Source organism: Lemur catta, chromosome 16, assembly GCF_020740605.2.
Source record: "Lemur catta isolate mLemCat1 chromosome 16, mLemCat1.pri, whole genome shotgun sequence".
In the NCBI taxonomy this organism is placed as follows: Eukaryota; Metazoa; Chordata; class Mammalia; order Primates; family Lemuridae; genus Lemur; species Lemur catta.
In genome coordinates this window covers 3,315,519-3,327,998 of record NC_059143.1, presented here as the reverse complement: position 1 = coordinate 3,327,998, position 12,480 = coordinate 3,315,519, and the positions used below count along the sequence as shown (strand labels likewise).

The window sequence follows — 12,480 nt, the reverse complement described above, 5'->3', positions numbered from 1 at the left end:
GTCAGTGTGTGGGTGTCCGGCACTGGTCTTTCAGCTCGGAGGAGGCATTTGCAGAGCCTTAGCCCAGTGCTTCCTCTGACTCTGGTCTGCCTTCCGTCAGGAACAGACAACGGTTGGCCTCTCACGGCAGGCATAGTTATCTACCCAGTTTTTGATAATTCTGAATACCTAGACTAAGCAATGAAGACTTTTCCAGAGTTCTTTGTTTTCTGTGTATTTTTTATGTTTTAAATTGACCTAAATGCTGAGTTTTATTTTACATTTCTATTTGTTTCCCAAAACAGGATATGGCTTAAAAGAGCAAGAGAGTTAGGATAAAAGAGGGAGTAGGGGGAGTGAGTGCATTTTCACTGTATTTGGGTATATTTTGAACTAGACCTTTTGCTTTTATTCTGACCTTGATTGGGAATTTCTCAATTGTCATAGGTAGCTCAGTCTTTAAATCACATTTCAGATAAGGCCTTATATAGCACTGTATAACTGTCTTTTAATGTCAGTGTCACTAAAACAGTGGTCTGGGTTTTTTGTTATTGTTTCGGTAGGCTTAGAGAAAAAAACTCAGGTTCTGCAGCCCGAGGAGAAGAAGACTGTGGCGTACCATGAAGCAGGTCATGCAGTTGCCGGCTGGTATCTGGAACATGCAGACCCACTCTTAAAGGTGAAACAGTTGTGTGAGACAGTCGGCAAGCCAAGTCTTTATGTGAGCAGTTACTTGGGAAGAAGTTGCACTCCCACAAAGGAGAAATATAAAAGGCCTTTAAAGGAATTTAGCAAAAACTTTGGGTAATGACAGTTGAATGAAGTGATTACACAAACCCTCCTACAGATAAATTATAAAATTTGGACAGAAAGTTACTTAATGGGACCAAAAGGTGTCCAAAGGCAGACCAAAGCTGGAGGAGAGTTTACTTTTTCAAAGCAGTAGCTGCAATGGGTTGAAACTGGGAGTTCGTGGCTTTCTTGCCTGAGGATTTTCTGTAACCTCCGCACTATAGTGGTGGAAGACGTTGGTCTTGCCATCTTGAGGTGGCAGAGGAGATAGTTCAGAATTTGAAGAATACTAGGAATTTAGGAGGAAAATCCCAGAAGCAAGAAAACTACAGAGGGGTGAGACCCAAATCTGGGTAGAAACTGGCCAAATCCCTGGCTGACCGATAAACTGCACATGCACAGGGGCAGCCCCAAAGAGCCTGGTGAAATTGTACACAGAGACCAAAGAGAAATCAATCTCTGAAAGACACAGGTGAACCAAGTGACGTTTTTACATTTGCTGTTTTTGCAACTCATTGATTCCCCAGGCCATTGCCGCAGGGACGACAGAAGGCAGCTGCTTAACTGCCTTGCAATGTCAGAGGACAGCCGGGAATTGAGGGGAATCCCCTGGGGCAAGGCAGCCACAGAGAAGATAATGTTAGAGCATACATAAGACACCCTAAAGAATCTGCAAAGAAGCCACTGGAACTAATAAGTGAAGTTAGCAAGATTGTAAAATTCAAGGCCAGTATACAAAGACCAGTTGTATTTCGGTTATTAGCAATGAACAATTGGAAAATGAAATTTTAAAAATTTAATTTTACTTTCAGTAGCATCGAAAGACATGAAATATGGAGGGATAAATTTAAGAAAATATTTGTAGGCGCTGTATGTTGAAATAAATGAGACTTAAATAAACATAGAGATAGACTGTGTTCATGGAATGTTACATCCAGTTCTCCCCAAATTGATAGTTTCAGTGCAATCTCTTATAATCATGGCAGAACATTATTGTAGAAATTGAGAAGCTGAATCTACAGTTTACATGGAAATACAGATAAACAAGAACAGCCAAACAGTTACATAGAAGGGGTTACTCTGCCCAATATTAAGACATTGTACACGGCTGCAGTGATGAGACTGTGGTGCTGGAGACAGGACTGGCAGGTAGGTCAGTGGGAGGGAACAGAGTCCAGAAAGAGACTCATGCAATTTGGGTAATTGATTTTCAACAGAGATACCAAGGTAATTCAAAGGGAGAGGATTGTCTTAACACATGGTTCTGGCAATTCAGTATTCATATGAAAAAAAGTGACTGTTAACCCTTACATGCAAAAAATTAATTTGAAATAGATCATAAAAGCTAAAACTATAAAACTTCTAGAAGAAAATACAGGTGCAAATCCTTATGGCCTGTCCTTTTTTTTTATTCGAGACATGGTCTTGCACTGTTGCCCAGGCTGGAATGCAGTGGCACAGTCATAGCTCACTGTAGCCTCTAATTCCTGGGCTTAAGCGATCCTCTCACCTCAACCTCCTGAGTAGCTGGAACTACAGACCCATGCCACCATGCCCAACTAATTTTTAAATTTTTTGTAGTGACAGTGTCTCACTGTGTTGCCCAGGCTGGTGTCTAACTCCTGGCCTCAAGTGATCCTCCTGCCTCAGCCTCCCACAGTGCTGGAATTACAGGTGTGAGCCACCATGCCCAGCCTCACAGAAATTTCTTGAGACATAACGAACATGAATCATGAAAGAAAAAGTTAATAAATGGGATTTCATCAAAATTTAAAACTTTGTGCTTTTGAAAGACAGTTAAGAAAATGAAAAGGCAAGCCACACGATCTGAAAATATTTGCAATACGTATATAGGACAAACACCATATTGGAATGATTAAAATGAAATAGTCTTAAGTGTTAAGTTCATCCTCACTTAAATTTTAAGTGAGGATGTGGAGCAGTTTGAACACTCACATACTGCTGATGGGAATGTGAAATTATACAACCATTTTAGAAGACAGTTTGGCAGTTTCTTATAAAGCTAATAAGCAAACACTTCCGTGTGACCAAACAAACTCATTCTTAGGTACTTACCCAAGAGAAACTAACACATGTCCACACAAAGGCTGTTACTGTTTTATTTATAATATCAATAAACTGAAGACATGTAATCGCAGCACTTTGGGAGGCCAAGGTGGGGGAGGATCGCTTGAGGCCAGGAATTGGAGGCTGCACAGCAGTATGGATGAATCTCAAAAACAGAGAAGAAAACTGCAGACAGTAAAGTAGCTACTGTATGATTCCATTTATGTGCAATTCTGGAAACTGTAAACTAATCTGTAGGGATAGAAAGCATATCTGTTGGTGCGAAGAAACTTTCTGGGCATGACAAGGATATTTTGTATCTTTATTGTGGTTTGAGATTATGTTTGTCAAAACTCATTGAACTTGACACTTAAAATGGGTGCATTTTGCCATATATAAATCATCCCTCAATAAAGTCGATTTTTTAAAAAAAATTAAAGGAATTTACTTAATTGGAAAAAGAAGCTGAGAATGAAAGTGAAGGTGCTGAGCATGCTGGTCTGCCCTACCCTTCAGCCACACATGAGGGTGTGGCCTCGTCTGGCATCTGTCCAGTCGCTCACCAGGGGTCCTTTTGTCAAGACTGAATACTCTCAATTGAGGTTTACAAAAAGACAGATGCTTCTAGAAGTCTAAGGTGAAGTTATCCTAAGAGAAAAGAAAATATCCCTCTTAAATAGTTGCTACTGCTGGATGTAATTGATGGATTGCCCAGCCATTGTGCTTGTTTTTAATCAATGAGTTCATCTGTCTATAGATAGGTGTTTTGATTAAGTCTTCATTTATTAGAAGGGTCTTTAGCATTTTGTATGTTTTCTATTTACCAGGTATCCATCATCCCACGTGGCAAAGGATTAGGTTATGCTCAATATTTACCGAAAGAACAGTACCTGTACACCAAAGAGCAGCTCTTGGACAGGATGTGCATGACTTTAGGCGGGCGAGTCTCCGAAGAAATCTTCTTTGGAAGAATTACCACCGGTGCTCAGGATGACTTGAGAAAAGTAACTCAGAGTGCGTATGCCCAGGTAAGAACCTGAAATCATTTCTTCCTCATTCTTTCCACATTCGCATGAGAAATTGACATTCATGATTGGCTCTGAAACAGTACTGTTGTGTTTGACTGTTTTAGGCAAGGTTTCTTTCTTTTTTTTTTTTTTGGCAGAGTCTCACTCTGTTCCCCGGGCTAGAGTGCTGTGGCGTCATCATAGCTCACAGCAACCTCAAACTCCTGGGCTCAGGTGATCCTTCTGCCTCAGCCTCCCGAGTAGCTGGGACTACAGGCATGCACCACCATGCCCGGCTAATTTTTTTTGTGTATATTTTAGTTGTTTGGCTAATTTCTTTCTATTTTTGGTAGAGATGGGGTCTTGCTTTTGCTCAGGCTGGTCTCGAACTCCTGAGCTCAAATGATCCGCCCACCTCGGCCTCCCAGAGTGCTAGGATTACAGGTGTGAGCCACTGCGCCAGGCCTAGGCAAGGCTTATTTCTTAAATCCGTTTTGAAGCAGTCAAAACTTATGAAAAGAAACCCTGTTTTATAGTACAGTATTTAAAGTTTATTTCCTAAGAGTATGTAAAGCACATATGTGGAATTTAAGGTTTAATTGTAAACCTGTGTGACCCACAGTGGGGCCCTGCCCAGGCTTTGTCACAGTCTGTCCCTTCCTACTGGCAGCAGCCATGCTCTTGACTTCAGTGATGGTCATGGCCTTGTTTTCTGTAAGTTTTATCCCTGCTGCCTACATCACCAAACAGTAGTTTGGTGTTTCTGAACTTGATATAAATGACTTTCTTTGGGAACTTCTGTTATTCACATGTCAGCTCTGCCTGTCTTCTGTGGTACTTTCTTAAATCCTTTTTAGCTGGGCACAGTGGCTCGTGCCTGTAATCCTAGCGCTTTGGGACCCCAAGGCGGGAGAATCGCTTGAGGCCAGGAGTTCAAGACCAGCCTGAGCAAAAGTGAGACCTCATCTCTACAAAAAAGTAGAAAAATTAGCTGGGAATGGCGGTGCACACCTGTAGTCCCAGCTACTCGGGAGGCTGACGCAGGAGGATGGCTTGAGCCCAGGAGTTTGAGGTTGCTGTGAGCTATGATTGTGCCACTGCACTCTAATCCAGGCGACATTATTTGCTCTTGTTTCTTTGTAGTTTAATCTTCATTTTAAAAATAATTTTACTTTTGTGTGTAATTTATTTCTAATACTTCGAGTTTTTCTAATTCTGATTTATGTAGATCTTTCATGTTATCTGTCATTTTCCTGATTTCTTTTAGCCTTTTTTGAAATAGTAGATTGCAGTTTTCTTACTTGTTACATGGACATGTCTTTTTTTTTTTTTTTTTTTTTTTTTTTGAGACAGAGTCTCTCTTTGTTGCCCAGGCTAGAATGAGTGCCATGGTGTCAGCCTAGCTCACAGCAACCTCAGACTCCTGGGCTCAAGCAATCCTCCTGCCTCAGCCTCCCAAGTAGCTGGGACTACAGGCATGCGCCACTATGCCCGGCTAATTTTTTCTATATAGATTTTTAGTTGGCCATATAATTTCTTTCTATCTTTAGTAGAGACGGGGTCTCGCTCTTGCTCAGGCTGGTCTCGAACTCCTGACCTCGAGCAATCCACCCGTCTCGGCCTCCCAGAGTGCTAGGATTACAGGCGTGAGCCACCGCACCCGGCCTGGACATGTCTTTTAATCTCACTTTTCTTATTGTGGGATGTGATTCTGCTTATTTCTTTCAGAATTCCCTTTTCTGTCTTCATGAAATATTAGAAAATGTGGTTTCCTCCCTTCTGGGCTCTCCTGGCTCTGTTTGGGACCTTTTCTTTTCTAGTCAATTTGGGTTTTACTTGCAGAAGCAGCTTCCTAATGTGCTGGTTAGTTTGGGGGGCTCATAGAGTCCCAGCTGGGTCATCCTCTTCATACTGTCCCCTGGGCCCCATGGACTCTGAACAGGAAAATGCAGATGCCTCTTCCAGTTCCCCGGCTCTCAGCTCAGCACGCCGCTCTTTCCAGGAAGAACCTGTTGGCAGTGCGGGCTTCTTACCTCCGCAGGTGCTGCTTGCCTCTCCTGTGCTCTCCCTCACACAGATGGTAACATCACACAGTTCTTAGAGCCGTGGGAATTTGTCCCTACCTGTGGGTTACTTAGTTTTGTTGTAGATGTTTTCTGTGGCTTCTGGCTCTGTTCTAGTGCAGGGGTTTAAAGCACGTGGTGGGTGCCATTGCTCCCAGCACCTGCACAGCGCGCCCTCGTGCACTTAGCTCATGCAGGCCACCACGCAGAGAGTAATCGTATGTAACCACCGCTAATCATGTGTTTTTCAGATTGTTCAGTTTGGCATGAATGAAAAGGTTGGGCAAATCTCCTTTGACCTCCCACGCCAGGGGGACATGGTACTGGAGAAACCTTACAGTGAAGCCACCGCGAGACTAATAGATGACGAAGTACGGATACTTATTAATGATGCTTATAAAAGAACAGTAGCTCTGCTCACAGAAAAGAAAGCTGATGTGGAGAAGGTAGGTGCCAATTGTAGGAATAATTCTCTACAGTTTTGCAAAGAGTTAAGTGATAAATTAACTGTTTGGCTTGGTGTATAGAGTTCAGAATCCCCTCCCTCTGGCTAAGCCTTCGCTTCCTTCAGTCTGGTGTCTCACTGTCTGCTCTGTCTCCGTGAGGGAGTGGGAATATGGTGGAGAGCAAGAATGGACGTGCCCCAGTTCCTGTGGCTCTCAGTTAGGGACACGGGTGAGCGAGTAATGAAGTCTGTTAGTAACTGCAGAGTGAGCGGTTAAATTAGCACCTCCTTCCAGGTACTTACCAGTCCTCCTAAATAGGAAGCACACTTGCCTGGTTGGAATTTACCATTGTTTTTCACCTCCAGAATAAATAGGAATAAATTGATAGTGAAAGATGAAAGGGCAGATAAAAGAATTAGCCAAACTGACAGGAAATTGGTACATGAAAATTACCTTTGGCTTGATTGTGAACTTCCATGAATAAACATGCTTTGTGTTTCGTCGTTGTACCTCATTTGATAGCACCTACAAAAGGAAGGGACCCTTTCTGAACTCACTGGATTTCTTGCATCCAGTAACCTCCTACTTAATCAGAATCCATGTAATCAAAATTAGAAAATTTTGATCTTTGAACATTCCACACTCTAATGAGAAAAACACAAAAAGCCTTTTATAAGGGATTGAGATACGCAAAAGCATATTCTTAGATACACTGTTCAATCAGCAAGTCTTCAGAGAAACCGACTATAAGCCCTGTGCCAGGTGATTCCAGAAGAATCCGTGCCATCAGTTGACTGAAGCATGAGTGAAACTGGAGAGTGCTCGGGTGTCCATGCAGGAGGCTCTGAGGAAGGCCAGGTCGCGTGGCCAGAGTGGTCTGGGAAGGCGTCATGGAAGACGTGCGGAAGTCGGGTCGCAGTGAGCAGGAGGGGAGAGGAGCGCGGCGGGGACGGACACGTGGAGAGGCGGTTGGAGGCGGCCTGGGCCTGCTCGTGTCGCACGCGGTGGAGCCCCGGGGCCGTCCAGGGCGGGGGAGAAGGTTGAGGTGCATAGCTTTAGAAATAGGAGTGACCTTAAAAAGGATCTAACCCAGCCCCTTCGTTTTGTAGGAGTCCTTAAAAAATCTTGAGCAGAAATGATTAAAAGTTCATGATTTCAAAAGAGCGTGGCACCAGCATGGCACGACTGGGGTGGGAAGGCTAGACCAGACCAGTGCAGAGGCCTGAGCGGGCGCTTTGCAACGTGCCTCAGATGGTGCCTTCTGGGGGTGGCTGAGGAAATAAGAAGGGAAAGAAGATCTGGAAAACCTAGGACTTAATGATTAAATACAGAGAACAAAAGAGAAGAAAGCCCTCGCATAGCTCCAAGGCGTCTCCGCTGCCCAGCGATGTCACACTGTTGGAGAGTCAGGGGTGCTCGGGACAGACGTCCAGCAGGTCTAGGAGGTTGAAGCCAGATAACTGGAGTACACCCTTCCGTATTCACAGTTCGTGTACCGACGGTGTGCAATGAAGTGTTTGTTGAAAGGAAAATCGGGTTAGTATGCTGGGGATCTTGAAACACTGTACAGCGTTCTGAAGTACTTTATGGTCCATCAGAGAAAACGAAACATGTTAAGAGGAATGTAGAGCCAGCCAGGAGACAGGGAATCTTTCCCAACCAGGAGGTGCTGGATGGAGCCTTTGCTTCTGAAACCAGGACCTTCTAAAGTCTGGGCCTGTGCTTACTGTGCTGTGGAACGAGGATTTGGACAAGCGGATGTCTAGGGCCCAGCTTCAGGATAAGGGTAACCGGTCAGCATCACCTAACACCTTAGGTGTACCGGGCACTGCCTGAGGTTTACTGACTTTAAAACCCTTCGACCTCATGAAGTAGCTAAGTTATTATCCTATTAAAACAGTTTCAGATGAAGAAACCATTACATACAGAGATTAAGTAGCTTTGCTTAAGGTCATACAGTTGGTTAACTGGCAGAGCTGGGAGGACCCAGATGTCCTGTCCGTAGAGCCCTTGCCCTTAACCCCCTGAGGCTGTGCTGTGCTCCCCGGCAGCCACGTGGCTGCTGAGCACATGGAGTCCAGTCTGTGTGGAGAAATGCTGTGCAACATACACACTGGTGTTTGGAGATTTAGTATGAAAAAAGGAATTTCAGTAATGTCTTATATCATCACGTCATACTGATAATACTTTTGATATATTGAGTTAAATAAGATATAACTGAAATTTAAGTGGTCACCCACTACTGTGTTACACGTGTGTGTGTGTGTGTGTGTGCATGCAAATTGAGAATTAAAGATGGGCTAAGAGGGGATCCTGAAGCTTTTATTTTCCCACATCTTATACATGCAGTCTATTTAAAAATCGTTCAGCATTATAGTGTTCTGGTTTCTTAAAGAATCCTTGTCTCTTAGAGATGTAGACAAAAATATGTATGGACAAAGTGATATGACATCTGAGATTTTCTTAAATAATCTAGGGAGTTGAGACAAAAATGGCTCTAAGGTGATCGCTGTAGTGGTTACGCGGGGTTGGTTATCCATTCTTCCTACTTCTGTACCTGTGTGAAATACTCCATAAAAATTTGTAAACATTGAAAAGACAGAAGAAAATTGTTTCATTATTCTATATCTAAGTAAGGAGTTAGCTAAGGAACTAAGTCCATTTTATGAGATTAGTTTGTAACTTAAATGCTTCATTTCTTTACGCTGGTCAGAGGGTCTCACAGACATGCTCCCTCCGTCCTGCTGCCATCACTCACCCCCATATACACAACTCGGCACATGTCCCTTTTTCTGTAGCGTCTGAGCATGTCTGGGGCCGAATCTGAGGGTCAGCCACGGCACAGGACTGGCACTTCAAGGCACATGTTTCGACGTTGACCTTCCTGGCTTCCTTCTGTGTCTCTGCCCTTGTTTGTCTTTAGTTGTTTTCAACTAACTGTTTAAATTTACCGGCCACCCTATTTCTACCTTTTCCTCCAGTCTGCCCCCACTTTTATTAATTTATTTTGTATCCTTCAAGAATTTCTTTATGTATATATAAGCACTGTTAAAAGAGAAACTTGAGACAAAATAAATTTTAACAGAGTTTATTTGAACAAAGACTCGTGCCTCAGGCAGCGGCCGCAGGAGCAGCTTTATGGGCCGAGCACGGGCGGAGTGAAGAAACCGCGGTCGTGCGGGGCTTGTTGTGGGGATCTGTCCCGAGAAGTTTGGTGTTCGATGATGCCGTCATCGCACTGGCAGCAGAGGGTGCTTGCACAGACCTAGACGGGGCAGCGCCCCGCACGGCCAGGCTGTGTTGGCCTGTTCCTAGGCCGCAGGCCCGTGTGGCGTGTTACTGAGCTGAGTGCTATTGGCGGTTGTAACGCAGTGGTATCTCACCATAGAACAGGTGCAGTAAAAATACGGTATTATGCTGGGTGCGGTGGCTCACGCCTGTAATCCTAGCACTCTGGGAGGCCGAGGAGGGAGGATGGCTTGAGGCCAGAAATTCGAGACCAGCTTGGGCAATAGCAAGGCCCTGTCTCTACAAAAAGGTTTTGTAAAAAATTAGCCATGTGGGTGGCGCATGCCTGTAGTCCCAGCTACTCACGAGGCTGAGGCAGGAGGATCACTTGAGCCCAGGAGTTGGAGGCTTCAGTGAGTTATGATGACACCACTGCACTCCAGCCTGGGCAACAGAGTGAAACCCTATCTAAAAAAAAAAAAATTAAAAAACGGTATTATAATCTTATGGGACCACTGTTGTGTGTGTGGTCCATAGCTGACAGTATGCAACACATAGTTACTTGCTTGGCTACTGCTAGGCATTTGCCTGACTCGAATATGGTCCCATGGAAGGTCTCAAGTTATATTACTGATAGGCTAGTTTGCTGTCTGTGACTGGCTGAAGCTTGGCTTAAAATTAATTAGTTAATAAGGGATGACTCTAAGTTAAGTGCCAGTTTGCTTGTGTAAGGTTTCTAGGTACAGAAATAACCCCAGGCTGATGGCCTCCTGCTCATTTTGCTTTAACAGAACATAAAAAGATATATTCTTCCCACCTCTTACAAGCAAATATAACATGTCATACATATTGTGCATCTTGGCTTTTTTCATTGAAATATGTATCTCCGAGATGTCTGTTAAACAGAGAGCTTATGCAGGCGAGTGAGCTTTCGATGCGTAGACATAAGGCATGTGTCTAGGCACTCCCTTACTGGTGGCCATTTGTTGTTTCCAGTAATTTGCACATCTTACTCCAAAACTATGTGACCTTACGTCTGAGACATCTTTTTCATTGATCTTAAGTCCTTTTTTTGGAATGGGGTCACCTATAAATGAGAACACTATTACCTTTGAATAGACTTTGCTAAGTAACAGTATTTAATGGCAATTGTTTTTATTTCAGGTCGCTCTTCTATTATTAGAAAAAGAAGTGTTAGATAAGAATGATATGGTCGAACTTTTGGGCCCCAGACCATTTGCAGAAAAATCTACTTATGAAGAATTTGTGGAAGGTACGGGCAGCTTGGACGAGGACACCTCGCTTCCTGAAGGCCTTAAGGACTGGAACAAAGAGCGGGAAAAGGAGAAAGAGGAGCCCCCAGGGGAGAAAGTCGCCAGCTAGATGCAAGGAGGGAGGCTGTTTTAGTCTATCCTCTGTGGGTTCGGCTTGCACATATTTCCTGGCTTTCAGAAGAGTGAGAGCGCTGCCAAGTAGATTGTAGCCAAGTACTGACCCAGCTGAAGTGATGGGGAAAGGAGTCCTTGACGCTCAGCATCAGAAGTCACAGAGGGATGACCAGGGACTTTGAGGGCTTCGAGGGAGACTTGCACTGTCCCACAGCCTCACCGGGCTCCCAGATGGCAGCTGGAACAGTCGAGCCCAGCATCACTGAGGCTGGGCCCTGTGGCACCATCCCGAGGCCTGGCCGGGCGTGTGCCAGGATAGTTCAGGGAGAGTGGGTGCTCGACAGCGTGGGGGAAGGTATTTTTCTCTTTTCGTCACCCAGTCCGTACTACTGTTTGTCTTCAGTTTCCCCCTGCAAATGGACTGTGAAATTAAATTGGAGTCTTGGAGTCTTGATAAGAATATTTTAATTTGACTTAATATTTTAAAATTTGAATCAGATCACTTGTTGCTGTCTTAATGGAATGATTTTCTACAGAGAGCTGTAACATTTAAAAATATGAATGTATTATGTAAATATGGCTTCTTTACATGAAAAATAAAATGTAAACACTGTGCTTTTTTTTCCTGAACACACAAAGAGTCACTTTATGTTGCAGGTACTTTTAGAAAACATAATGGTAAGAAATGAAGTGTTCTTACTTTATAGAGTGGACTCCTTCAAGTCTCACTCTTACAGGTTCTCGTCGGCTCCCACGGAGGGTTGGCATAGGTTTGTATGTCCTGCGGTGACGTGCTGAGCTGTGGACAGAAAGTATGTTGGTCCTGAGAGTCATCAGGAGATTCCATGGTGACCACATCAGTTCAGGTCCTCATGAGGCCGGTTGGGACCAGATGTTGGTCACACCTCCTGGCTCTAGAAGTCAATGCATAACCTAGTGGGCCTGGCAGGCTGTGCTGCATCACCTGGATCTCAAAGAAGGGACAGTGGTTCTAAGCTAGGGACTCCCCTGGGCTCTGGACCTCCTGCGAGGTCTCAGGAGTGGTCTGAGTGGTAAACTGTCCCATTCTCTGTGAGAAAGGAGTTACTGTGCATGTGGTTCCAGAAAAGCCAGAGCCTGCAATGTGGCAAACCAAATCAACATCCTTAAGAGATTTGCTGAGTCTTCAACAGTTATTACATTTGGACATGGAAGTACCAGGCATTTTTGCATTTTTGAATATTTACTTTTTGAGCAGCCTCCTCTAATGTTATTCCAGCTTGCCTTGTGTATTGTTGATGTTATGGGATTGTTGATGTTATGGGATCGGTGACTGCAGATTTAAGACAGAATCTGGTGGCATCCCTGGAGGCGCCTGAGCCGCACGCCCCTATCCCGTGGCCACCCTTCCGCAGGCCCGAGGCACCTGCCCGCGCCAGGGCAGCCACAGAAGCAGCTGTTGGGACTCCACAGATGGCACGTTGCAGGAGGATGGACGGGCACCGCCTCAGTTCCACCCTCCACCCACATC

General features: G+C 44.4%; 1 protein-coding gene across 3 annotated transcripts in view; it reads left to right on the top strand.

Annotated features, from left to right (window-relative positions):
• AFG3L2 (AFG3 like matrix AAA peptidase subunit 2) overlaps positions 1 to 11,585 on the top strand; it is a 40,563-nt gene extending 28,978 nt beyond the window's left edge. For all 3 annotated transcript variants that reach the window (XM_045527779.1, XM_045527780.1, XM_045527781.1), the window contains 4 exons: positions 543 to 658; positions 3,666 to 3,866; positions 6,160 to 6,354; positions 10,747 to 11,585. In XM_045527779.1, the coding sequence (XP_045383735.1) occupies positions 543 to 658; positions 3,666 to 3,866; positions 6,160 to 6,354; positions 10,747 to 10,965 (731 nt within the window). In that variant the 3' untranslated portion in view covers positions 10,966 to 11,585. The remainder of the gene's footprint in view (positions 1 to 542; positions 659 to 3,665; positions 3,867 to 6,159; positions 6,355 to 10,746) is intronic.
• Positions 11,586 to 12,480: the final 895 nt, after the last annotated feature.